This window comes from Diabrotica undecimpunctata, chromosome 8 (genome assembly GCF_040954645.1).
Source record: "Diabrotica undecimpunctata isolate CICGRU chromosome 8, icDiaUnde3, whole genome shotgun sequence".
Lineage (NCBI taxonomy): Eukaryota > Metazoa > Arthropoda > Insecta > Coleoptera > Chrysomelidae > Diabrotica > Diabrotica undecimpunctata.
The window spans coordinates 85,845,912-85,872,336 of NC_092810.1; the positions used below are offsets into that span (position 1 = coordinate 85,845,912).

At 30.1% G+C, this 26,425-nt stretch overlaps 1 protein-coding gene across 1 annotated transcript in view; it reads right to left on the reverse strand.

The window, feature by feature from the left end:
- The window catches only part of LOC140447732 (uncharacterized), a 458,740-nt gene that overhangs the window by 30,451 nt on the left and 401,864 nt on the right, over positions 1-26,425 (reverse strand). Inside the window, exons 7-11 of the mRNA XM_072540550.1 lie at positions 19,330-19,548; positions 8,502-8,743; positions 5,804-6,235; positions 5,138-5,722; positions 1,925-2,137 (exon numbers count right to left, since the gene is read on the reverse strand). Of these exons, the coding sequence (XP_072396651.1) occupies positions 1,925-2,137; positions 5,138-5,722; positions 5,804-6,235; positions 8,502-8,743; positions 19,330-19,548 (1,691 nt within the window). The remainder of the gene's footprint in view (positions 1-1,924; positions 2,138-5,137; positions 5,723-5,803; positions 6,236-8,501; positions 8,744-19,329; positions 19,549-26,425) is intronic.

Genomic DNA, 26,425 nt, shown 5'->3' on the forward strand with positions numbered 1-26,425 from the left:
TAATTTTAACTTTTTCAATTTTTAAATAGCGTTGGTTTCTGTCTTAATTGGACTAACACATAAAGTTACACTGACTGCTTTGTTCGGACTTACGTCCGAACTTGTCAAGATTGTCATTTCAATCAGTTGCTTTCATCAGGTCCTCGTAGACACATCGTCTCAGGACCAGCAACTTCACGTGGAGTCATACGTCGCCATGTTACCAAATCCAATGGTAACTTTAACATCATAGAATGTATCACCATATAATGTAAACTAAATTTAAATAACAATTTTTAACGGGTTTTTACCCACATATTTAGTGGCTCAATACATGTATACCCACCTAGTAAGTATTAACCACATTTTGTATTAACCTTGGTCAAAATTTAAATCTCACGTTCTGTTTAATTAAGTGGTTATATACTTTTTAGGTGCACTGATGGAATATGGATTGCGAAAACGTTTTGTGATATAGCCCGATTGGGTTTTTAAATTATATAACTTTTATAAAGGATTTTTAATAAAATTTTTTGGGGAATGAATTAACTAAAGTAGGTACGAAATACCCACTTAAACTGAAGGTATGCTGTCCCATCTAAATTACCTTCGAAATAGTAGGGTCCAATGATTTTATTTCTTACAATGCCAGCCAATACGTTTACCTTTTGCGGGTATTGTGTATGATGTTCCCGCATCCAGTTGGGAGTTTTTTTGCCCAGTATCTACAATTATGATGGTTGACCCCGCCATTTAATTTGAATGTAGCCTCATCAGAAAAAAATAATATTTTGAACCAAGAGAGGGTTTGGGTGGCTGTTATCCATCATTATTTCGCAAAATTGTATTCTTTTATCTGGATAATCCTCGTTTAATTCCTGTACAACTGTGCATTTTACTTACTTTACTTACTTTTACGTACTTTGTGTACCGTTGTTTTGCAAACATCGAGATCACTACTAACCTTACGAACTGCAGTCTGCGCATCTTCTTCAAAAGCAAGTAGAACATCTAATGTTATAACATAATTTACAGAGGGACGACCTGATTTGCGTGCATTTTCAACCGTACCAGTTTCTCGAACTTTCTTTTCAATCTTACTTACTGTTGACTGCGTGATGGGTATTTCTGGATATTTACCATTAAATAAATTACACACTTCCATCTGAGTTCGCAATTTGTCTCCCTACCCAACCATCATGAGTATTTCAATTCTTTGCTTTACACTAAAATTCATTTCTACTTAAAATTAATTCTAAGCAATAATACAGAACATTCACGAATTAATACAATTATTGTACTACTTAATTGTTATTGAACGTTACTAAAAATAATTACAGTTTACCAAAAACTAGAAGTAGACTACTTTTTTGCAATTGATAATAAATAATTTATTTTCTAAGCGCATATCTTTCAAATTATATCCATTAGACCCGAGTATTACACTTTTTTGAAAATAGCTCATTTTTATCGATTTAAAAATGTCATAAAATACAGGGTGTTACATTTAAAAAAAGAGCCGATGACGTCATCACTGTAGTGTGTATCACCTTGTATAATGAAATTTTATTGTAAAAGGTAGAACATTAAATTTAAAAATCGACGTGATTTAGATTTTTTAAAAATATCGAATTTATTCCATACTTTACGGACACACTATATATACACATATGTATTATTATTATTATTATTATATATATATATATATATATATATATATATATATATATATATATATATATATATACACCTTATATATTTTTGGACTTTGGTTTCTTTAAGAGTTTTTGCTATTGCTTTTCTACTACAGAAATACATGTATTCGTTACGAATATAACGAGCGCAGCCTAAATTTACGAAACAGGATACAAGCATTTATACATCAGAACAGTATAAAAAGATATTTAATTGGACGGTTGCCTCAGATGATTTTCTAATTACTTACAATTGTGGCTTAGTGCCTTTTGGAATATCCAACGTCTGACCGTCTTTAACTAGTTCCAAAACCTGGGCGTTACTTTTTCCTTGGAATGGGAAATTACCGAACGTTATGATCTCGTAGAGTAGTACCCCAAAACTCCATATGTCCGAAGATGGAGTAAATACACCGAGAGCTAAACTTTCAGGAGACATCCATCTTACAGGTAACATTCCTCTTCTGTAAATTAGAGATAAAACAAATCATCAACAAAGTACCTAACTAAATTTATTTTTAATAATAATAAGACTTTAATAATAATAATATTTATAAATATGACTTTCTGGAGTAATAACACTATATTTATAGAAAATGTTTATCTTACAAGATATGTTGCAAATATTCCATAACGACAGGAGGCCTTTTTAGTATCGAAGTTAGTGTGCAGAATTGTCCTTCCATCAAGATCTATGTACTTAACATTTCGAGGATTAAATGTACAAACAGATTCTTCTTCTTAGGGTGCCTGTCCGTTCCGAACGTTGGCGATCATTCTCCCTATGATGAATTTGTTGGTTGATATACGGAATAGCTGTGTTGAGGCCTTTCTATACCATGCTCTTAGGTTGGCAAGCCAGGATATTCTTCTTTGTCCTGGGGCCCTTTTTCCTTTAATTTTACCTTGCAAAATGCATTCGAGTAGCTCGTATCTGCCTTGATTTCTCATTATATGTCTCAAGTACTGTAGCTTACAGCCCTTCACGATGTTGACCAAATCCGCGGTTGTTTTCATCCTCCGCAGTACTTCTTCATTGGTGACTTTGTCTGTCCATGGTATCTTCAGGATCCTTCTGTATAACCATAACTCAAAAGCCTGAAATTCTGATAGAGTTTCCGCCTTCAATGTCCACGTTTCTACTCCTTACAGTAGCACTGAGTACACGTAACATTTAAAGAGCCTTATTTTTGTTTCTAGGGTGAGGTAATGGCTATTAAACACAGAGCCCATAGTAAAAAATGCACTTTTTGCCTTTCTGACAAGACATTTAATCTCTTGGGTATTGTCCCAAGACTCATTAATTATAGTTCCCAAGTAGTTGTACCAAAAGATAACTTAGAATATAGTATAATTATATTATAATTATAGTAAAATAAATATAGTCGTCAATGTGCCAACTGAAAATCTCTCGATTATCCGATCGAGGTTACTATAATGTATGCTGCCTATTCAGTTTTATTCCTAATCTTGATGAACTAATCTTTCTTTTCGACAATTTGTTCTAGTTGGTGTAATGCGACTTACCAAGTTGATTTTATTATAATTTTGTTTACATAATAATTTCGTAACACGGCCTAGCTAAAGTGCAGAAATTCACATAACTCTTGTTGTTTATTTGTGGCCAATTTAGTGTTAAAACAACAACCCACTATTTAACAGAATTTGTGAAGAAAGTGTAGTTTGCATACCTTGTACTAAAACTTGGTAATCAAGAGAAAGTTTGTAGTCCTCATAAAGTTTGCAAAATATATTTTTAGGACCTTCGAAACTGGTTTAAAAAGAAAAGCTTCCGCTTTAGGTACCTATGATACGGCAAGAGCAAATGAACCATAGTGATCACTGCTACGTTATTAGATACACCAGACTCAGATGAAGGTGGAGTGCAATCTGAGGACGATTAGGTCTCAACCTCTAACTTTGAAGATGACACTAGACCAAAATGTAACTGTAAATATCTATTACTACCTGGAATGTCTTTCCTTGGTTCAGATATCGTAAAAATAATTATGTGCCTTACTTCACTCAAGAAGAAAATTTAGTTTATTGTAGTGGCATTCAATCAATCGCGTCTCTTTATCATATGAGAACATGAGAAAGAGACAAATGAGAACTTCACCATGATTCTTCAAAAACTTAACATCGTTGATAAATATGCGACGATTTGAAGATCTTGTGTATGCTGCTTGGGCAACAAACTGGTTTCACCAAATTTCCTTAGTTTTTATGTCTATGAGACACTTGAGACAGAAAAAATTACTCGTCAATGAACAGTTTTAAGCAAAGGACGCTTACGATTGGACAAAACAATATTCAGCAAGAAATCTTCTGGTACATCAGAAGAAATTTTCCTTTCTGTTTCCCATATAAAGTTAGGCTTTATGAAATAGTTTGTCAAATCTCTCTCAAAAGACGGAGAATGTTTAAATATTTGGTTAAAAAGTTTCCAGATATCTCGAAGGCAAAATTAAAGCAATGTACATTTTGCACAATGATAGTAGACTACTGCTGGTTGCTATAGAAGGGCATTTCAGATAGAATATATAAGCGAAAATATACCAAGAGGAGCCTCACAGTGCAGAAACGAGTTTAGGTAAATTTACAAGCTCATTTAAATTCAAAAATAACTTCACATATTTTTATATGCAGTAACTTTTGGAAAAAACATACCCAATTTGTAAAAAAACTTGACGTGCTATGACAAAAAGGAGTTCATTGTTGTATTCAGCTCATCACCAACCATATAAATTAGTTGAAATTATCAAAACAGCTTTTTAACAAAGCAATTTTTTCATACTTGTATAATTATCGGAGGAACTGTGTTTAATCACAAATTAGTCCATTAATTTGTAATCTCACATTAATCTTAATTTTCTAAATTTGTATAATTTCACCGTGTATACATAGTTGTGAAACATATCGATTAGTAGCTTAATTAGTTTGTTCAACTTCCTGCAAACTATAGACTGCCTAATATTATTTATTGAGCAAATATCTGCAATGATTCCCTCGGTTCAAATTGTATTTGCCAGCTTTCAAAAGTCAAAGGTTTTTATTATATGCAGAGGGCAATACACTTATTTGATGAATCGTAGCATTTTTGTGAGATTATAAATATAGCTTCGGGACTAGTTGGGAACGCAGTCTATTATAAATTTTTACCTCAACAACAACTATAGTGTAATAATTCAGTAGCTGTCAATAAAACTATATTTTACTCCACGAATCAACATTTTATTTTATCATCGTCGATTGAGAAGAATCGGACAAAGGGAATTAGAAACAATTTGAACTTATAATTACGTTCGAATTTGTCCAAACTGTTAACAATAAAGATCGAACGAATTATTTAAATAATTCGAAAATCCCAATAATGCAGAGCGTAGTAGTGCAGTGCACCCTCGATGTTAATAAAAATCGCGAATAAATAAAATACTTAGCTAGTAATTATTTCGAACTCTTACCTGGTAAACTTGTAATAATCATTATCAAACATTGCTCTGGTCATACCAAAATCGCCAATCTTCACAGAACGTTGGGCATTTACTAAACAATTTCTCGAAGCGATATCTCTATGAACGAATTTCATCTCCGCCAAATAACTCAGTCCTCTTGCTACATCCAAAGACATATTAGTCAAACGCTTTGGACTAACTTCCTCAGACTCCTCAATATCAGACTTAACCAAGTGTCTACGAGCCAAAAGATACGTTTTAAGATCGCCGTACAGCATAAATTCCATAATGGTATAGACAGGTTCCTCTTTGGTGCAAACTCCCAAGAGTTTAACGATATTTTTATGGTCGAAACGTTTCATTGCTTCTGCTTCCGAAAGAAAGTCGAGTTTTTCTTCTGTAGTAGATCCTACTTTGAGCGTTTTCACTGCTGCTGCTGTCCAGGTGCCGTTGTTGTCTACTGATACTTCACCTCCATACACAGTACCGAAAGCTCCTTCTCCCAGTTTTCTGTTGATGACTACGCATTCCCTGCGTATCTCCCATTTGTCGAGGTCACTGGTATTGTGCATGTCAAATGGAATACCGAGAGATCTAAAACCAAATGAAGTTTTAGTAAAAAAAATTGTAAAACTTTTGAGAAATAATATATTCCACAACATATTTGATTGTTACCTCATATAGTTCTTCGTTTTCTCAACCTTCAAAGCATATTTCCTTTTCATGTAGAAGACTACAACGACTACAATTATGAGCAGAACAGCAACTAGAAAGATGTTCAAAATAATCGCAGCAGTCTGACAGGTAACGTTGAACGCCCTCGCCAATCCTTCCAAAGCGCAAGTAGGAGGGGGTAGTGTGCCATCTTCTGGTACCGCCCCGTTTTCCGTATACCATTTAATGAGCGGCTCGTAAAGGGTTAGATTACCGCCATTGATTTCGGCCCTGTTGTGAGTAACGTTAGGCTTGAAACTGCCTACGATATGTTGGCTCTCGTTGTACCATTGGACGATGTTTATAGTGGAGAAACGTGATGGACCTCCTCTAAATTTGATGTGGCCAGATACACCGTTGAAGTCTAATTTTTGAATGTATTGTACTAGTTTGCTAAAAAAAATTAATATAAAACTCAAAATTCTAAATCAATTATTCTCGATAATGCTATTATTATTCGAATATAACAGGTGGGGCAAAAGTGATCACTAGATGTTCTTATGCTGTAATTTTTTTAATGAAAAACTTTGATTTTGCTTGCGAAATTTGCTTATCTAATCTATTAGAATTTATTCCATCAAGTCGAGAAAATGATATGATATCATTTTCCATCTGGTGGCACCAGATATGGTGCCACCACCAGACTTGATGGCCATACGGACCCGTTTTATGACATTTTCTATCACTCTTGCCAGAACTTCGGGTGACAGGTTCTCGCACTCTTGTCGAATATTCTCTGAGGACTTCAAGAGTCTGAGGATTATTAGTAAATCCGCGACTTAAAAAAAACCATAAAAAGAAGTATGGAAGTGCAAATCACCAAAACGAGAGATTAAGTCACACGGAAATGCTTCCTTCAGAATATCGATCGTGGCTAAAGCAGTGTGCGGCGGTACATAGTCCTATTGGAACCACATGTTTTCGAGTACCAATTGACGAAGAAAAAATCGGTAATCATGGCTCTGTAGCTCGGTCCTTCGTCCACAGTCGTCGTTTGTCCTGCGGCGTTCTCAAAGAAAAATGGTCCGACGACTAGTCTAGTGTAAACAGCACACCATGCAGTAACTTTGAGCGAGTGAGGGCTCTTCGTAGGTGACACACCTAACCGCTAAGATGGAAATGAGCCTCACTGGTCATAATAATTTTCAAATGAAAAATCTTCCTTCTCTTCGTTAAGATTCAGGATTCCTCGAGGTAGGTTAGACGCGTTTGGTTTAATAGCTAACAGCTGATGCACTGTCTCTGCACTTACTTTGTAAGGAAACATCTTCAAATCCATCACCAAATTTCTGAGTAGGGATCACCGGCTAATGCCCAATTGCGTGGCACGTCGTCTTGTCGATGTTACATACTCCTCTTCCACATTTTGGGCAAAAGCACCGATATTCTTAACTACAGCTACTCCGGGGCCGGCCAGCCTTGGGAGCATCTCGTGTTGTCCCAGTCTCTTTAAGGCAAGTGGCCAAATGCCGTACCAGGTGGTGTCGGACGGCCAGGAATCTGCGACGAAATTCGTGCTGCGCCCACCGACGAATTGTTGCGCAAAAGAATGGAACCAATTACTCCGCGTTCTTGCGGAGTAAACCGATTCATGGCCTGTCGATTTGTATTCTGCATTTGTTTACTTCACATGTGTATAAACCGAACTGACATTTGGCGCCATTTGCAAAAGTTATAGCGTTTTACAGTCGTCAGAGATTTGACGTGTGATTTGACCAAGCTGAAAATGTCAATTTTAAGATTCCGAAAAAGATGCAAAAAAGTTAACACATTTATCTTTCAGACACTTCCTCCTAAAACGCCCACTGGTAGGGCAGGAAAAACGGAAACAACCGATAAACCAAGAAACCACGAAAATGTACGCCGTAGAAAAACATGTTTCAAATAAAAATATAGGTGAGTTATTTTGAACAAAGATGTTTATTAACACTTTTTGTGTAGAATGAACCGTTCTCTCAGAAACAACGTTTGAAGAAACCGGCTATTTTGAATGTGTTACGCGCGCGAAATCAATTTTATATAAAATTTAATATCTTTTGATCTGAGTATCCTATCGACAAAATGTGTTGTAAGGGTGAAGGGTGCAGCTTTCGTGAGCAGTTTTTGTATTTTGCCGGAAATTAAATCAACTTTTATACAGGTGTTGAATAAATAAACGTTGCGCCATTTTTGCCATTTTTTACGATTCCCATGAGATCAATAAAATTTATCAATTTCATGGACCGGTCGTAGTGGAATTTCCATATGGATATTTTTGTTCAAAATGATCTCAGCTATAGATATTCTTGGTAAATCGATTTTTTCCGTTTTCCCCCACTACAAGGGCACGTTTTAGGGGAAATCCGGAGGGTAATAGTGGTAAACTTTTTTGCATCTTATTTGGGATCCCAAAATTGATATTTTTACTTGTCTTGTTAGTATGATTTTTGGAGGTTCAGTGGCATTTTTGTCTCTGACGACTGGAGTAAATAGGCTGATTACTTTTGCCCCACCTAATATACTGGGAACAGAAATAAAATCCCAATTTTCACTACTAAATTATGAATTATGATATATGTCAACAACGATGATGAAACGTAGATCTATTTTTGACTTTTGAATCGATTCAGTCCCAGTAGAAAACAGCGATTCTGGCAATTGATTAATCATGTGTACTTACGATGTAGTTGTTCCTGAATGCAAGTCCGACAAAGCTTCTGGATCTTCTTTAACCAATTGGTTCAGTGCCATTGCATATGTCCAAACGGCATCGTATGCAAATCCTGCGTAGTCTGAATGCAGAATCTGAGGTTTAGTTTTAGCCACGCTCTGTTTCCATTGCCCTACAGTCTTATTTTCTTGCATTATGGAATCGTTAGAAGCGTAGAATGCATGGGTTAAGGAAAAGTAACCATTTGCTGCCTAAAAATAATATATTTGTTACAAGGGTGTAAAAATAATCATTCATTCATTTCTGTGAAATAAGAACAGAAGAAATGCTGAGAAATGTTTATATAATAAATACACATAGTTTAAAGTATAATAAGTACATAGTTTAGATGATTCTGTAAATCTTTAATGCCACTATTTGTCTTAGAAAAATTATTTAAACGCCAATGTTCACTAAAAAATAAAACATGAAAACACTATTTTAAATATTTTACCATAGATTATCGTCAACTTAACGTGGTTCGCTTGCTCAAAGTAGAAATATGAAACTATTTACGTTTAGAAAGAATTTACAGTCATATCTACCGAAATATTTATTGCTATAGCTTTTACTTATTAAACTCATGTTAAATTTAATAATGGAGACTTCCCAATATCTGGTTGTTTATTGCCAATAAATTTGTATCTTTAAAACGATTTAATTTATTGTACATAGGCGAGACAGAAAGAATGTTAAAATACGAGTAACAGAACATAGAGCTAGTTTTGTCTGCGGTAAAACCAATGATAACCGTTTGATTACAGAAGGCCGTGAGTGCAACCAGAACTTTAAACAATAAAGTAAAAAACGGGATGTGGTACTCCGGGAGTGACCGAGGAGGTGAAGCGTAGCTTTCTTATCGTCTATCAAGGAACGAAGGTTTTTAATTTAATTAAATTCAATTCGATGCGATTCCAATCGATTTGATTCGATTTTATTCGATTCTATACCAATCAATTCGATTCGATTTCAATCGATTGGATTCGATTTGATTCCAATAGATTCGATCCGATTCGATTTGGTTCAATACCAATCGATTTGATTCGATTCCATTCCAATCGATTCGATTCCAATCGATTCTATTTTATTTGATTCGATTCGATTACAATCGATTCGAGTCCAATCAATCCCAATCGATTCGATCCGATTCAAATCGATTTGATTTCAATCGATTCGATTACAATCGATAAGATTCGATTTGATTCCAATCGATTCTATTCGATTTTAATTGATTAAATTGGATTTAAATCGTCAATCAATTCGATTCGATTTGATTCCTATCGATTAGATTTGATTCCCATCGATTAGATTCGATTCCAATATATATATATATATATATATATATATATATATATATATATATATATATATATATGTATCTCTTGTCGTTTCCTCATTGCTGAGGATCGTGATTTCCTACAATGCGGGCTGTCAATTCTCTCCATCTCTTGCGATTTTGGGCTGCTCTCATGGACTCGGAAAACGTCTCTCCAGTGGCTTTCTGTACTTGATCTGACCATCGGATAGGTGAGCGTCCTCTGCCTCTACGTCCTTCTACGTTTCCGCATACAATTAATCTTTCTAAGTTGTCATTGTCTCTTCTCGCAATGTGGCCAAAAAACTTTAAAACATTTGCAAGACACTGAGAGGAGAGTCTGGTCTGAATGTTTAGCTCTTCGAGAATCGACTGATTGGATCTGTGCTCCGTCCACGAGACGCGTAGCATTCGTCTCCAGCACCACATTTCGAATGCGTCAATCCTTTTCCTATCCTCTGATTTTATTGTCCATGTTTCGGCAGCGTAACTGAAGATTGAAAAAATGAGTGAGATATATATATATATATATATATATATATATATATATATATATATATATATATATATATATATTGTGATGATTGGTGTTTAAAGAAAATAATTTATAAATTATATACTAGATAATATTAGATATAAAAAAGTATTTGGTTATTTTAAGAAGTTATATACTAGAGAATTTAATAAAAATTATTTATGTGAGGGCATTTTTAAGAAATTAGCATATAATAATTGTAAAAAGTTGTATTTTAGTAATTATAATGTGGTAGATATATTTAAGTGAGCCATGTGACTAGGCAACCAACTATACATATGTGAGTGACAGACAGATATACTTACTCTCCAAGTGACATTTTAAATAATTAGGAATATAAAGTGGGGTTATAATAATAATGTTAGTTTAAAATGTTTAATTTATATATATTTACTGATTTAAGTGTTTATTTTGATCTGAAAAGCCTAAATGTCAACAAAATTATCAATAGAAAATTAACGAATTCTCCAGAATGCAGAATTTGACCTTTGTTTATGTTGGAACATTCTGGAATAATGATTATGTCTGTGGATCGAACATATACTTTTTTCGAGAACATCCATATAGAAGAAATAGAACTAAATCGAACATGATTTCTTACCAGATGGTTCTGGAAGATTGAAAAGATATAAATACCCGTGATTTGGATTCAAGATGGCAGTTTTAGTCAGAAAATTTAGTAAGAAAGTCAATCAGTTATGAAATTTTTAGTATGAAAATTAGTTAGAAGTCAGTCAGGCAGTTTAGTAAGAAATATGAAAGTTAGTTGGAGTCAGTGAATCAGTTACAAATAGTCCAATTGTTTAATATAGTGAGTTAAATGAAGATTAAAAATTATGCATATATTTTAATGCACATTTATAATTATACACAAATAATTATTGAAGATTAAAAAAGTATATTAGAAGAATATTGGATGGATATTGGAAGAAATTAAAATTATATTATGATTGGAGATTAGTATAAATCAACTTATAATAATTGGATATTGGTATATTGAAAAGAAGAATAAATATAAATGCTGTTTGCTGGTTTGCTTGGTGGTTTATAAATGCTGGTGAAGAAAAATATATCTTAAATTGGTAGAAGCTGATAATTGGAAAAAGTAATTTCACAAAAACAAGGATAACCGAAGTACGAAGACATTCAGTGGTGATTAGAATCTATATAGTGGAAAACAGTTCATTTAGGCATTCAGTGAAAGAAAGGTACAAAATTTTGTTAATATAATTTAGTTAATGTCATAACAATTTCAATTTTGAAGATAGTTTGTTTAAATTTTACATTGTCTATAGAATTTAATTAGTTTTATAAGAGTATCAATTTAAAGATAGTTTAATTTAAATTTACATTGGCTAGGTTAGATATATATGTGTGTTTCATAATAGTTATAATAAAGATAGTTTAAAAAAGTACTTACAAACTAATTCTTTGAGAACCGCGATAAAAACCCTATATATTATATTATTAAAAATACTCATTGCTCATCATTCAAACAAACAATACATCATAACAATTTGGCGCCCAACGTGGGGCTCTCTATTTAAAAGAATTAGTTTGGGAAGATAAGTGCTCTCATATAATTAAATTAATTTTCATAAAAAAAAAATTGATATTTGAACAAGTAAAGTCTCAAAATGTCTCAAGGAAAGAAAGGTACAAGAAGCAAAAAGAATGAAGAAGATGTGGAAGTAGAAACACAACCTATACAAGAGGAGAGTTTAGTTCAAGTTCCACAAGATACTGCAGAAATGAATCCAGAAAGAGAGGAAAATGTCAATATGGCAGCTTTGATGTCATTAATGATGCAGATGAACAAGATAATGGAAGAGAATACGAAAAAAATGGAAGAGAATTCAAAAGAAATCAAAGAAGACATAAAAAAATTGGAAGAGAATTCAAAAGAAGTCAAAGAAGACATGAAAAAAATGGAACAGAAATTAGAAGAGAATTATAGAAAATTAGAAAAGAAAATAGAAGATAATAATAATAAAATTGTAAAACAAATAGAAAAACAAATGGATAAAAAACTTGAAGCTGCAGAGAAAAAAGTAGCAAATGAAATAAAAAATATTCGGAATGACTACAAGAAAAGGATAAAAAATGAGAGGACAGAAGTAAAGAGGATTATTCAAGATAATAAGATAGATATAGAACAGAAAATAGAGTTGCAGAAATGTAACTTAGAAGTAAAAATTAACGAAGACAGGAGAAACACAGAAGAAAAATTAGACGATATACAACAAAATATCCAAATAAATAGTAATCAAATAAGAAATATGGAACAGAGAATAGATGATATTTCACAAATGAGAGACATAGGGAGACCTTACTTAAATTTAACAAATGAGACTGGGATTAAATTCTCTGGTAATATAAAAAATTTGCATCCTAGAATATACATAAATAGTTTAAAACATAAATTAAGATTTGTGAATAATATTAATGATATTAAAGATTATATTAGAATGACATTAAATGAAAATGCAGCAACTTGGTTTGCTAGTATTGAAAATGATTTAGATAATTTTCAAACATTTGAAAATAAATTTTTAAATTATTATTGGGGTGAATTAGAGCAAGCCAAATTTAGGGAAGTTCTATATTTTGGAAAGTATAATCACAATTTAAAATCAAATATGGTAGATTATGCATTGAAACTGATAACAGTTGCAAAATATTTAGAACCACCACTTAGAGAGGATGAAACAGTCTTAAATGTATCTAGACATTTTGATGCTGATATGGTGCAAACAGTAACTACAAAATATTCAAACAATAGAGAGTTTTATTAATTTTATTCAAAGAATACAAAGAGGTAATATGACAAGTAATAATAACAACAACAGAAAAAACAATAATAACTTTCAATATAATAAAAATGATAATCAACAATATAGACAATCATATAACAATAATTATAGATATGGTAATAATTTACAAAATTTTAATAATAATAACAGTAATCAAAATAGACAGAATTGTAATAACAATACTAGTTATAATAGACAACATTTTAATAACAGTACTAATAATAATAGACAAGATTTTAACAATAGAAGAAATACAGAGCGACCTAACTATAACAGACAGGTAAATTGTGTTCGAAGGAATAGAAGCTGCGAAGACAGGGAACGAAATAGTACAAGGCAAGAAAATGTGAGTAGAAGTCATAGTAGGGAAAGACATAGGACATCAGATCCAAGTGGTCAGATACAATCTGACAATTCTAATAATCAAAATTTTGTGCAGTAAACTTTCTGAATTACAAGTTAGGCCATTGCTATTATGAAAAACCTTCTGAATTTATTTCTTTAGATGAAGAGAAAATTATTGAATCTATTAATTTAATTTATATAAATGCTTTGGCCAAAAATAAAATGATTAAAATTATGATAGATACTGGTTCAGAAAGTACTTTAGTCTCGGAGAATTTTATTTTTAATACATTAAAACTATCAGATATAATAAAGATTCCAAAAATTAAAATTATTGGTGCAAATAATAAGAAGTTCGGTGAAATTGATAAACTAGCCAATTTTAAAATTAATATTTTTAATAAAGAAATTAATATGCAAGGATTTATTGTCAAGGATTTATGTGTTGATATATTAATGGGAAATGATGAATTGGAAAAGAAGAAAGTAAAGATAGATTTTGAAGAAAAAATGGTAACTTTGGAAGGGCAAATAATTAAATTTATGCAGAAAGATGAGGTGGAAGAAGGAATAAGAGTTGATAGGATATTATTAAAAGAAAATAATGATGTTTATGAAGAAGAAATGTATTTTGATGATAGGGAAATGTCCCAAAAGAATGTAAAGAATAATTATTGTAGTGAATATTTAAGGAATGGAAATTTTAAGCAGATGGATGCCTACGAGGTGGAGTGCGTAAAATTGGAAGCAAGGAATAATGAGTACATAATGAAGAATAATTTTATTTGTAAAGAAGAAGATGTGATAAAAGTTAATTGCCCTGAAGAATATAAATCAATAGTCGTTTCCATATTGCAGCAACACAAGGGACTTGTCAATAAAGAAAATAGAATTGCACAAAATTATATCCATAGTATAAAAGTTAAAGAAGAAAAAGATTTTAAAACAAAATCATACCCAATACCATATAAATACAGAGAAGAAGTAAACAAAACAATTAATAATATGTTAGAAGATGGAATACTAGGAAGAATTACAGAAATGTCATTTTTCACTAAAATCGATTTACAGCATAGTTTTTGGGTTAATACCTCTAGAAAGAAAAAGTAGACAGTATACAGGATTTCAGATAGATGGAGTAGTATATCAATTCAAAGTAGTACTATTTGGACTTCAATCATTTTGCAGTGCTCTATGTAGATGTCTTCATGATATTTTGGATCAATATGAACATTTTGTAATTCACTACATTGATGATATATTAATTTTTTCTAAAACGGCTGAAGATCATGAGAAACACCTAAAAATTATAATAAATAGATTAGACAAAGTTGGACTAAAAATAAATCAAGAAAAATGTACATTTTTTTAAAAAGTAGTGATATATCTAGGTTATAAACAAAAGACTAACAGCTTAATGATATATCCATTTTATTCAATAGACTTGATTTGTTAAATAGATGGTAGATTTCATTATTTTGAATCAATTTGACATCATACTTGTTGTCTTGTACATATGGAAATTATTTTGTACCCTAAAAATCATAATTTGGGGTTAGATACTTACTAAATAGATTCTATAAATAATTTGCTAAAAATGTCTTTCTAATATAATAAAGTGTAAAACTTACCAATTCATATGGATGAAAGCCTGTTGAATGGAAATAATTCCTAGATTTTGTTTATAAATAAACATAACACAATAATAAATGATTAGATTATATATGTTTATTTTCTCATAGAGCCTCCACGGCTTTATTTGACATGACAGTTTGACATAGACAGCGAACAGGGATGTATTTAACACATTTTAAATAAAAAAAAATTTGATTTATTAAATTTAATAAGGTATGAGAAAATTAATATTTAAAAAAATAATAAGTAACTTATTTATTTTAAATATTATTTTGGGGTATTGTGATGATTGGTGTTTAAAGAAAATAATTTATAAATTATATACTAGATAATATTAGATATAAAAAAGTATTTGGTTATTTTAAGAAGTTAGTTTAATAAAAATTATTTATGTGAGGGCATTTTTAAGAAATTGGCATATAATAATTGTAAAAAGTTGTATTTTAGTAATTATAATGTGGTAGATATATTTAAGTGAGCCATGTGACTAGGCAACCAACTATACATATGTGAGTGACAGACAGATATACTTACTCTCCAAGTGACATTTTAAATAATTAGGAATATAAAGTGGGGTTATAATAATAATGTTAGTTTAAAATGTTTAATTTATATATATTTACTGATTTAAGTGTTTATTCTGATCTGAAAAGCCTAAATGTCAACAAAATTATCAATAGAAAATTAACGAATTCTCCAGAATGCAGAATTTGACCTTTGTTTATGTTGGAACATTCTGGAATAATGATTATGTCTGTGGATCGAACATATACTTTTTTCGAGAACATCCATATAGAAGAAATAGAACTAAATCGAACATGATTTCTTACCAGATGGTTCTGGAAGATTGAAAAGATATAAATACCCGTGATTTGGATTCAAGATGGCAGTTTTAGTCAGAAAATTTAGTAAGAAAGTCAATCAGTTATGAAATTTTTAGTATGAAAATTAGTTAGAAGTCAGTCAGGCAGTTTAGTAAGAAATATGAAAGTTAGTTGGAGTCAGTGAATCAGTTACAAATAGTCCAATTGTTTAATATAGTGAGTTAAATAAAGATTAAAAATTATGCATATATTTTAATGCACATTTATAATTATACACAAATAATTATTGAAGATTAAAAAGTATATTAGAAGAATATTGGATGGATACTGGAAGAAATTAAAATTATATTATGATTGGAGATTAGTATAAATCAACTTATAATAATTGGATATTGGTATATTGAAAAGAAGAATAAATATAAATGCTGTTTGCTGGTTTGCTTGGTGGTTTATAAATGCTGGTGAAGAAAAATATATCTTAAATTGGTAGAAGCTGATAATTGGAAAAAGTAATTTCACAAAAACAAGGATAACCGAAGTACGAAGACATTCAGTGGTGATTAGAATCTATATAGTGGAAAACAGTTCATTTAGGCATTCAGTGAAAGAAAGGTACAAAATTTTGTTAATATAATTTAGTTAATGTCATAACAATTTCAATTTTGAAGATAGTTTGTTTAAATTTTACATTGTCTATAGAATTTAATTAGTTTTATAAGAGTATCAATTTAAAGATAGTTTAATTTAAATTTACATTGGCTAGGTTAGATATATATGTGTGTTTCATAATAGTTAGAATAAAGATAGTTTAAAAAAGTACTTACAAACTAATTCTTTGAGAACCGCGATAAAAACCCTATATATTATATTATTAAAAATACTCATTGCTCATCATTCAAACAAACAATACATCATAACAATATATATATATATATATATATATATATATATATATATATATATATATATATATATATATATATATTGTTATGATATGTAAAATCGAGAAAAATATTGGTTTGTTTAAAATATTTCAAAGTTCAAAAACATTAAAATAATTCAGATAAGTAGGATAATATCCAACAAACATTTCTAAGAAGGAAAGTTATTAAATTCTTGAATTACCTGTACTAAACGAAATGTAAGCTTTACATAAATCATTTCTTTGTTATACTTGAGTGACCCGCATAAGTTTAAGTGAAAGCCAAAGAATTGAACGGGGTTTTTCAAAATCCATTAATGCAGTGATTAAAGACAATAGAAGGGATTATAGAAAGAGGTTTTTGTTAGTTTTTAAGATTTATAGAAAAATATTATTTGTAAATAAGTTTTAGGAAATTTATAATTATAGGTAAAAATTTGTTTGTTATCGAAATGAAAAAATGGGGGAATTGTGACGAGTTTTGATTGGCGGAGATTGAATAAGTATGTAGGAAAAAGTTTAGCGAGATTGAGGACAGAAAAAAGATATAATCGGTTGGTTTCCAAGTCTGTAAGAGGAACAGTGATTGTTCTCTGGTCGGTTCCTGAAATGTAGCAAGCAGTAGTGTTGAATGTTAGTGAGTTTTTGTGGAGTTAGTGTATCTGACAGAAGCTGAAGCAGCAAAATATTGTAAGTCATATTTCTCTACTTATATTCCAATAGTCACTGTTCAGGCCAACGAGAGATTCAGTTTATCGTAAAGAGAAGATATTCCAAGAGTCATTTTTCACTCGGGCCAACGAGAGATTCAGTTTATCGAGAGGAGAAAGGCTATCATAAGTTGAATGATTTGTGCTTTTGAAGGAGATCATTAAGGACGATATACTTGCAACAATCTGTGTAAGATTGCTGGTTACATAGGGAGCGGTTGAGAGGAGACAATACAGTCTACAAGGAACAAGGATTTGGACCACTCATCATCAGAGAGAGATATTTTTGTTTTCTGCAGTTTTTTTTTCTTTTATTGATAACACAATTTTTACACGTAATTTAGAAAGGATATAAATATTTTGATTAGGAGAGTTAGAATAGTTTGGGATTTTGAAATTTCAATTAATATTGTTTGTACCATAAATTTTGATTGTTCACGTACGGAGAACAAAATTTTGAGAATCCTTATATGAGGTTTGTTTATTGAAAACGTTTGAGTGTGAATTATTTCATTATTTTTATTTCAATATATAGTGTTAGATCATATGTGTTTTTTATTATTCCGGTATTCTCTGGACCTTACCTTTCACATGTAATAGCATAGATATTGAAGCACGAATTTAACCCTGAGATAAAAGAATTAAAAATTGTGATAGAGTCATAATCATATCATTTAAATAATTTTAATTAATCAAAAAAATTAATTAGCTAATTATTGCTTGGCGCACCAAGACTTTAAATATCACAATAATATATATATATATATATATATATATATATATATATATATATATATATATATATATATATATATATATATATATATAATCCAATATATTTTATAATTACTTGTTTATTTTAAAGGATTACAGTATATTATTTTTCTTCCTCGATCACATTATGAGATACCCTGAAAAATATAATCGTAGTCCTGGTAGAAGAAGAACATCATGGCTGAAAAATCAAAGGCAATGGTATGGAAAATCAACTAGATCGTTATTTAGAGCTGCTGTCAATAAAGTCACGATAGCGAATATGGTAGCCAACATGATATCCAACGACCGATAACGGTCATGGAACTAGAAGAAGAAGAATTTTTCTTCTATTCAGTAAATTCTCATTTTTAAACTGGCTAACACCTGGTAATCTGTTTTTAATTTCAAAGAAATTCACTTGTCTTCAAGTTATTTGTTAACTGCCTCAAAAGCAAAGAAAAATCTTAAGAATATCAAATTTCTGCGGAATTGTATACGCAATTTTTAGGTACGGATTTTTATCCCTACAAATACTGACAAACACTGATTTTATGCCCACCAAGGGGCTCAACCTCTATTTTTCTACGTTAGTTTAACTACAATGGATACAATATACTCAAACGATAAGTGCTTTTCTTTGTACAGATAACATTAATGAGTTACGCCAGGTATTTTCGTGATTTTTTAATTAATTGCTAATTTATTCACAATCAAAATATTACATTTTTTCGTTATCATTCTAATAATTAAATCAGCGATCTCAATCAGTTTTACACAAAACAAACACAATACGTTTATTGTTGCAAATAAAACAGATTATCAAGTGAATATACTTAATGTTTGCTGGAACAAACAAGGTGCGCTCTAGGGCGAATAAATAATATTCGCACTTTTAGTAAGACTAACTACTAGTAAACTAAGTAGATTTGGGAAAGGTAATTACCTCTATCATTTCAGCACGGCTGCAATTAATTTTTTCTTTATTGTCGTTGATGCTGGTATCGTACCAATTTTTGCCCAACCAAACGGGCAAAAACCACACATAACCCTGTTTTGCTGTCATATCAAGTCTGTATGCTTCACATATCACCATTCGTGCATCATGGTCGAATACATCGGCAATGATTATTCTGGCTCGTTTTTCTTTTAAGTCGTTCACATACTGAAATAAAATAAATACATTGTTACATAAAAAACTGCTATACATAATTATTATAAAGGCCTAAGAAATTGCAAAATCAATACCAGCACTAGAATGTTTTAGTACAGGAAAAATACCTGGGACCAACTAAACTAAATAAGTAACGAATATTCCTCATATTAAAAGCGATTACTAAGCGTCTATTCTCTGTGTAGACGCTGATGACTAATATTCTTGAATGTAGGTGGGTACTAACAAAAAGGAGACACCCTTCACAAATTACAATATCCAATGTGCTTGAAATGATAACTCCAATGGAACGTTGAAAACTCATCGTTTTTCAATTGAATAATTTTTCATTTTTGAACTCATTAATCAGTAAATAAACCAGAACCTGTCCCATGGTAACGCTTTTACTCCAACGAGTAAAAGAAAATATTTCAAAGTATGTAAGGCTATTTATCGTAATCTCTTTTAGTTTTTCTGTCCTACTCTTTCTCCTAGACGACAGTCATGATTTAAATTTTTTTTCTACAATACTTAAGTAAGAGAGAAAACCTGAAAAACTATTAATTTTTACATACATTATCAAATTTACTAAATTGCCTTCGGAGTTTAGGCCGTGTCCAAACTAACAACTTAGAATACCTAAAAACATCACTTAATTAGTTCGATGAAAAATTTCAATGTTTTGTTTGTTTTCCAACTATATTCTGGATTCGTCTGTTCTATAGGGACACCAATATTATCATTATCTATTACAGCGAGAAACAAGTAAATAAAAACTTACAACTTCATTTCGTGCTACCTGTAATACATATATGTGGTTATTTCATTCAGTACATGAGCACACAAAAACTAAAATGATCCTTGTACGTTTGAAGGGCGAATGTCATTACGTAATATAGTAACGGGATCAAATGTAATATCCTGGAAATATTGCTTGTGCTCACGACTACGTAATCGAGGTCATCCCTAATGTAATTATTAACCCATAAAAACAATTTTAATTTCAATCAAGGTCTTACTCTCTTACCAATAATAATTATAATAATGCATTTCCGTATACATGGTTTTACAAAATAAGGTGAACGTTAGCTAAGGGTTGATGATAACTTTTTTCAATTCATTGACTATATATATATATATATATATATATATATATATATATATATATATATATATATATATATATATACATATATATATATATACATATATATATATATATATATATATATATATATATACATATATATATACATATATATATATATATATATATATATATATATATATACATATATATATATACTGTTATGATATGTGAATTCGATGCAAGAAAACTACAAGTTGCTCTTATTTACCGGCTAGCTTTATGAAGATAAAAATAATTTTTTTTTAAGTTGATTAATTTGTAATATTGTTAAATTTAGAAATGCTTTTAATAAAAATTATTGAACGCCTGAAAATAAAAAAAAATTTGACAAACATTTATTCTACTCACCTTGTATTCTCTAAATCTGTATTTTGAATTTAAATTTTTTTTTACTTATTTGTCTTAGAACATGCAGACTCTTAACTCAAGCGAGTTCTGTGACCTGTACTGCTTGATAAAGCTATATAAAATTATATAAAGCAAAAATCACCACACAAGAAGTTTTATTTTTAATGTACTGTGCAATTATTCACAAGTGATCAATTAAATATTACACAACGATATCTTGTATAATATATAAAAAAAATTATTTAAGATTCTTCCAATAAATAAGCCAATACTTAACCGTTTAATACTAATATGAATGGATTTAGATTTATGACGTAATACAATATTGAAGTAAGTATATGAAATTAGTGTTTTGTGAAGTTGCAACAAGAAATACTTGATCTAAGATCTAATACGTGTTTGTTTGTCAAAGTATTTATAACCTCACTTACTATCTTTTTAGAGCGAAAACAAAGGTTTATAATCCTTCAATTTTTTTAGTTTAACTGTTTTGTTTAATGATTTTAGTAAGCAAAAGAAACGGTGAATTATATTTGGTTAATATTACAAAAGCGATAATAAAATTTTTGTGAACTTGACTTCAAATTATTTTGTTTTTTAACACAAAGATGATTTAGAATGATATAGGCTGTTTAAAAAAAAGGTAAGATTATTTCTAAAGAAATTTCAAAACTTGCGTTTAACTTTATTAAAGTTCACTTTCGTCTTTCAGATAATCCCTTCTCTAAAAATTTTATGGAAATCTTCAATAACAAAGATTGCATCTTTCAGTGACGTCTTCTAATGGATTAGGGCCGCAAAACTATCAGAATTATCTCTCCAATGGTTGAGAAATATTTATAAGTACCCAAAATGAATTTTAAATGATCTTCAGTCAAAAATAAACACCAAACGGTCTCTTTATTCAGCAAGAATTCAAATGAGTGTAAAAACTCACCTTTCTGGTAGCTGTGGACCTCTTTATGATGACTGCTAACAATTCCCTTATCGGAAAATATACTGTTAATCTGCAGGCTTTGCTAAAATTTAATCAGAAACGATGGTTTCTTATCGGCAAGGTAATTTGAATATACTTTGTTATAATTCAGGACTTTTTTAAGGTTTTTTAAAATACTTTTGAAAAATTGTGACTGCTGAAAAATAATCAAAAATTTTCTGCCTCTTCGTAACTATTGATTTTCTATCTTTTATTTTTCATTGCTTACCAGATCTCCAAGCATTTTGACAATGTTTTTTAAGATCTGACAGGATTTTTGTATATTTTTGACATTTATGATTAAAATAAAAATATTTTAAATTTTCATAAATTGTTAAATCTTGAGAATTATATTGACTTTTGAAATGAATTGAAACAAATACTAGAGAATTTAAGCATTCTTTTGACATATAATTTCTACAACAAATGATAATTTAAATATTAAAATTTTTACTAACAAATTTGACATACACCAATTTTAACATGAATTAGTTGCTTTTATTTTGCTTTTATTTAATTTTAAAGCTATCTGAAAGCATTTTTGATATTGAATCACTGAGAATTGTCTTCAGATTACCTGTCCATTAAAGATTATATCATTCTGAACTCTTATTTATGAGATATATCCTATTTCACCTCCTAACACGTTTTATTTTCCGAGCTCTATCCATGTTAACTGTATGTTTACTAACAAATTGAAACTTCTTACTTTGTGAATAAATGACTTAAATATTTTATCTGTTTTAGGACTGTTGAAGATTCTATTGACTTGTATATATTAGAATTTGGATTATAATAAAAATTGTAATTAATTAATAAATACAAATTTATGGTTTTTATTTCCACTCGATCCGAAGTGGTTTGATATTTGCTTTTTGTATCTTTATGTTGTGGCTATATTGGCTTATTCTGTAAGTATCTCTTACATAAATAATATAATATATATATAACGAACAATAACTTAAGTTTAAATCATAATCAATTTCATGATCAACAATTGTTTTTGGTTTAATTTTTTTTTATATATTTTTTTTTTTTTTTGAAAAGTGTTTATCAACCAACTATAACTCAGTGGCTATAATAACTCACGTATTAAAAGAATCTTATTTCTATTATGCTAAATTTGTTTATAATAAACCAACTGGTTTTAATTATAATAATAATAAAATTATTTTGAAAACATTAATTAAATCTGGTGATACAATATAGTCCTTATTGGTTTGTTACATGTCTGTGAATTCTGCTTATTTTTGCTTTTAGTTTCTTTCTTATTGTTGAATCTAGTTTCAACTATTAAATTAACAACAATAATACAATTGTTTGAGTTAAATATATATGTGGTATATTCAATATTGTCATTTTGTTTTATGTTCATACTATTCATAAAAAAAAAACTGTTTAGGAGCTTTAATTTCATAACAATACATATATATATATATATATATATATATATATATATATATATATATATATATATATATATATATATATACAGTATGATGGAAATGAAAGGAATAAATTCGTTATTTCGTAAACCGGAGACTTTAAGGAAAAATCCTGAAACCCGTCGATTTTTATTTTTAAATAAGCTATTCGTAAGAATACATTTTTATTTTTGACTTCATCTATGTGAGCGTGATGACGTCATTGCTAAAATTATTAAATAGAAAGGGGGGTAGTGTAATACATCATTTGAAAGGTCTTTTAAATACCTATTCAGCCATATCAATGAGTATTTGATGTTTGTAATTGTTTAAAAAAATTATTAAATATTTATTATTACAATAAATATTTATTAAGTGTTGATATGATGTATTATTGACACCCAAAAATAAATTTTATAAAGGCCATCACTGGTAATGAAATGTCTTTTTTATCTACTTTTTACCTTTTTAAAAAAACTAGTTACCTTATCAATATGAATATTGATAGTTGGACATTCAAACTTAATTATCTTTCTGTCAAGTGATTAATAGTATTATTGTAGTAAACGTATTCAAAAAGTCTTTGTATCTTTGAACATGAAGCTAACTGAAACGTAAAGAATTGAAATTCTCATAATGATTGGTTATGGAGATAAAACACGTACGCAGAAAGAAGTATGTGCGTTATTTAATAATAAATACCCCCGTCGAGAACCAATTTCACAATCCACTGTAAGCAAAATTGAGAAAAAATTTAGAGAAACGGGTCATGTTAAAGACCTTCCTAAAGGTAGTAGAAAACCAATATCTAAAAACCAATAAGTAGACGTTCTGTTAGCTTTTCAAGATAATCCTCATAACAGTTCACGGCAAGTAGCATTAGATAATGACATGGACCATTCAACAGTTCTTAAACAGCTAAAGAAGAAAAAGTGGCATCCCTACAAAGTAAGTTTAGTACAAGAACTTATGGAAGATGATTTTGATAGACGAATTGAATTTTGTGACATTATAATGGAACGAAATAACAGAGATGCGATGTTTTTAAAAAAGATTATTTTCTCTGATGAAGCTACATTTCTACTAAACGGTCATGTCAATCGTCAAACTTATCGGTACTGGGCTACGGAAAATCCACACTGGATGCAAGAGTACCGTACTCAATACCCAGAGAAAATTAATGTTTGGGTGGGAATAATAGATAATAGGTGTATTGGACCATACTTTTTCGAAGAAAACTTAACAGGTCCTCGATATTTAGAATTTCTTCAAAATTTCTTGCTTCCAGAATTGAACCGGTTATTTCCAAACAGAAATGATTTATGGCTACAGCAAGATGGTGTGCCTTCAACCCTATGCTGTCTTGGTACGCAACTACTTAAACAACGTCTTTCCAAATCGGTGGATAGGTCGAAGAGAAACAATAGAATGGCCGCCTAGGTCACCTGATTTGACTCCTCTTGATTTCTTTTTATGGGGGTATTTAAAAAGTAAGGTGTATCAAAATAGACCACAAAATATTAATGAACTGAAAGAAAGAATACGTAATGAGGTTGTTCAAATAACTCCGGAAGTTTTAGAGAATGTTAGAGAAGAGTTCGCGGCACGTCTTTCTCATTGTATTTTAGCTGAAGGTAAACAATTTGAACACTTAATTTAAGTTTCGTTGTATTTATTGAATAATACTTAATAAATATTTATTGTAATAATAAAAATTTAATTATTTTTTTAAACAATTACAAACTTTAATTACTTAGACATATTGATATAGCTGAATAGGTATTTAAAAGACCTTTCAAATGATGTATTACAATACCCCCCTTTCTATTCAAAAATTTTAGCAATGACGTCATCACGCTCACATAGATGACGTCAAAAATAAAAATGTATTCTTACGAATAGCTTATTTAAAAATAAAAATCGACATTTTTCAGGATTTTTCCTTAAAGTCTCCGGTTTACGAAATAACGAATTTATTCCTTTCATTTCCACCATACTGTATATATATATATATATATATATATATATATATATATATATATATATATATATATATATATATATATATATATATAACTCTACAGACTTCAATAGACTAATAATTAGAAGACACTCTTTATATAGATTATATATAGATATAGATTAAGAAAACACAAAATATCCTGGCGACACAGGATGTCTATTACAATCAATAATTCCACCATAAAATAAACGATGACGAACTAACTTATTACTCTCTAGAGCTCGAGAAGATAATAAAATAAATAACAAAGAGAACACATTACAGTCAAATACATAATGGAATTTATATTGAGTGAATTTAACGATATTACGTTATAAAGTCCTGTATATAACTTCATGTCTTAGGGGAAAAGAGACAAAATCACTGTTTTCTTTATAATATTCATTAAATTTAAACCCATCACTTTATCTGTAACTTTGGAGTACCTATACGTCTCGACTTCTTTAAAAGCAGAATTAGAACTCAATGTTCTAATATATTAGAAATTTCAAATATTTCATCATTCTCATCATAAACATAAATATTAGTCTACAAGCCCATGGAAGATTTTTAATGGGTCATCTGACTCAGCATGAATCACATATATACAACAATACTACAATATAAAGGATGTTGTTTTAGAGGTATAGAAATGTAAGTTGGTAACACTTTTTTAACTGTTGGCCATTTTGACAGCTGCCAAGTAATTTATGTTAAGTTTGGTTTGGCATTTCAGCATAAGTAGACTTGACGCCTGAACAACGCTTCCAAATTGGACAAATTTATTTTGAAAATTGTACTTCTGTTCAATTAATCATGGAACTTTTTTGTATCACGTTTACTCTAAATGATAATATGCATCCACAGACACGTATGTACAGAAGAAGTTGTTGCTGCTATAGAGCGTGGCATACAGGAAAACCCGAATCAGTCTATCTGTCATCATGCACAGCGGTTGGATACGTGTCCATCGACTTTATGAAAGATTT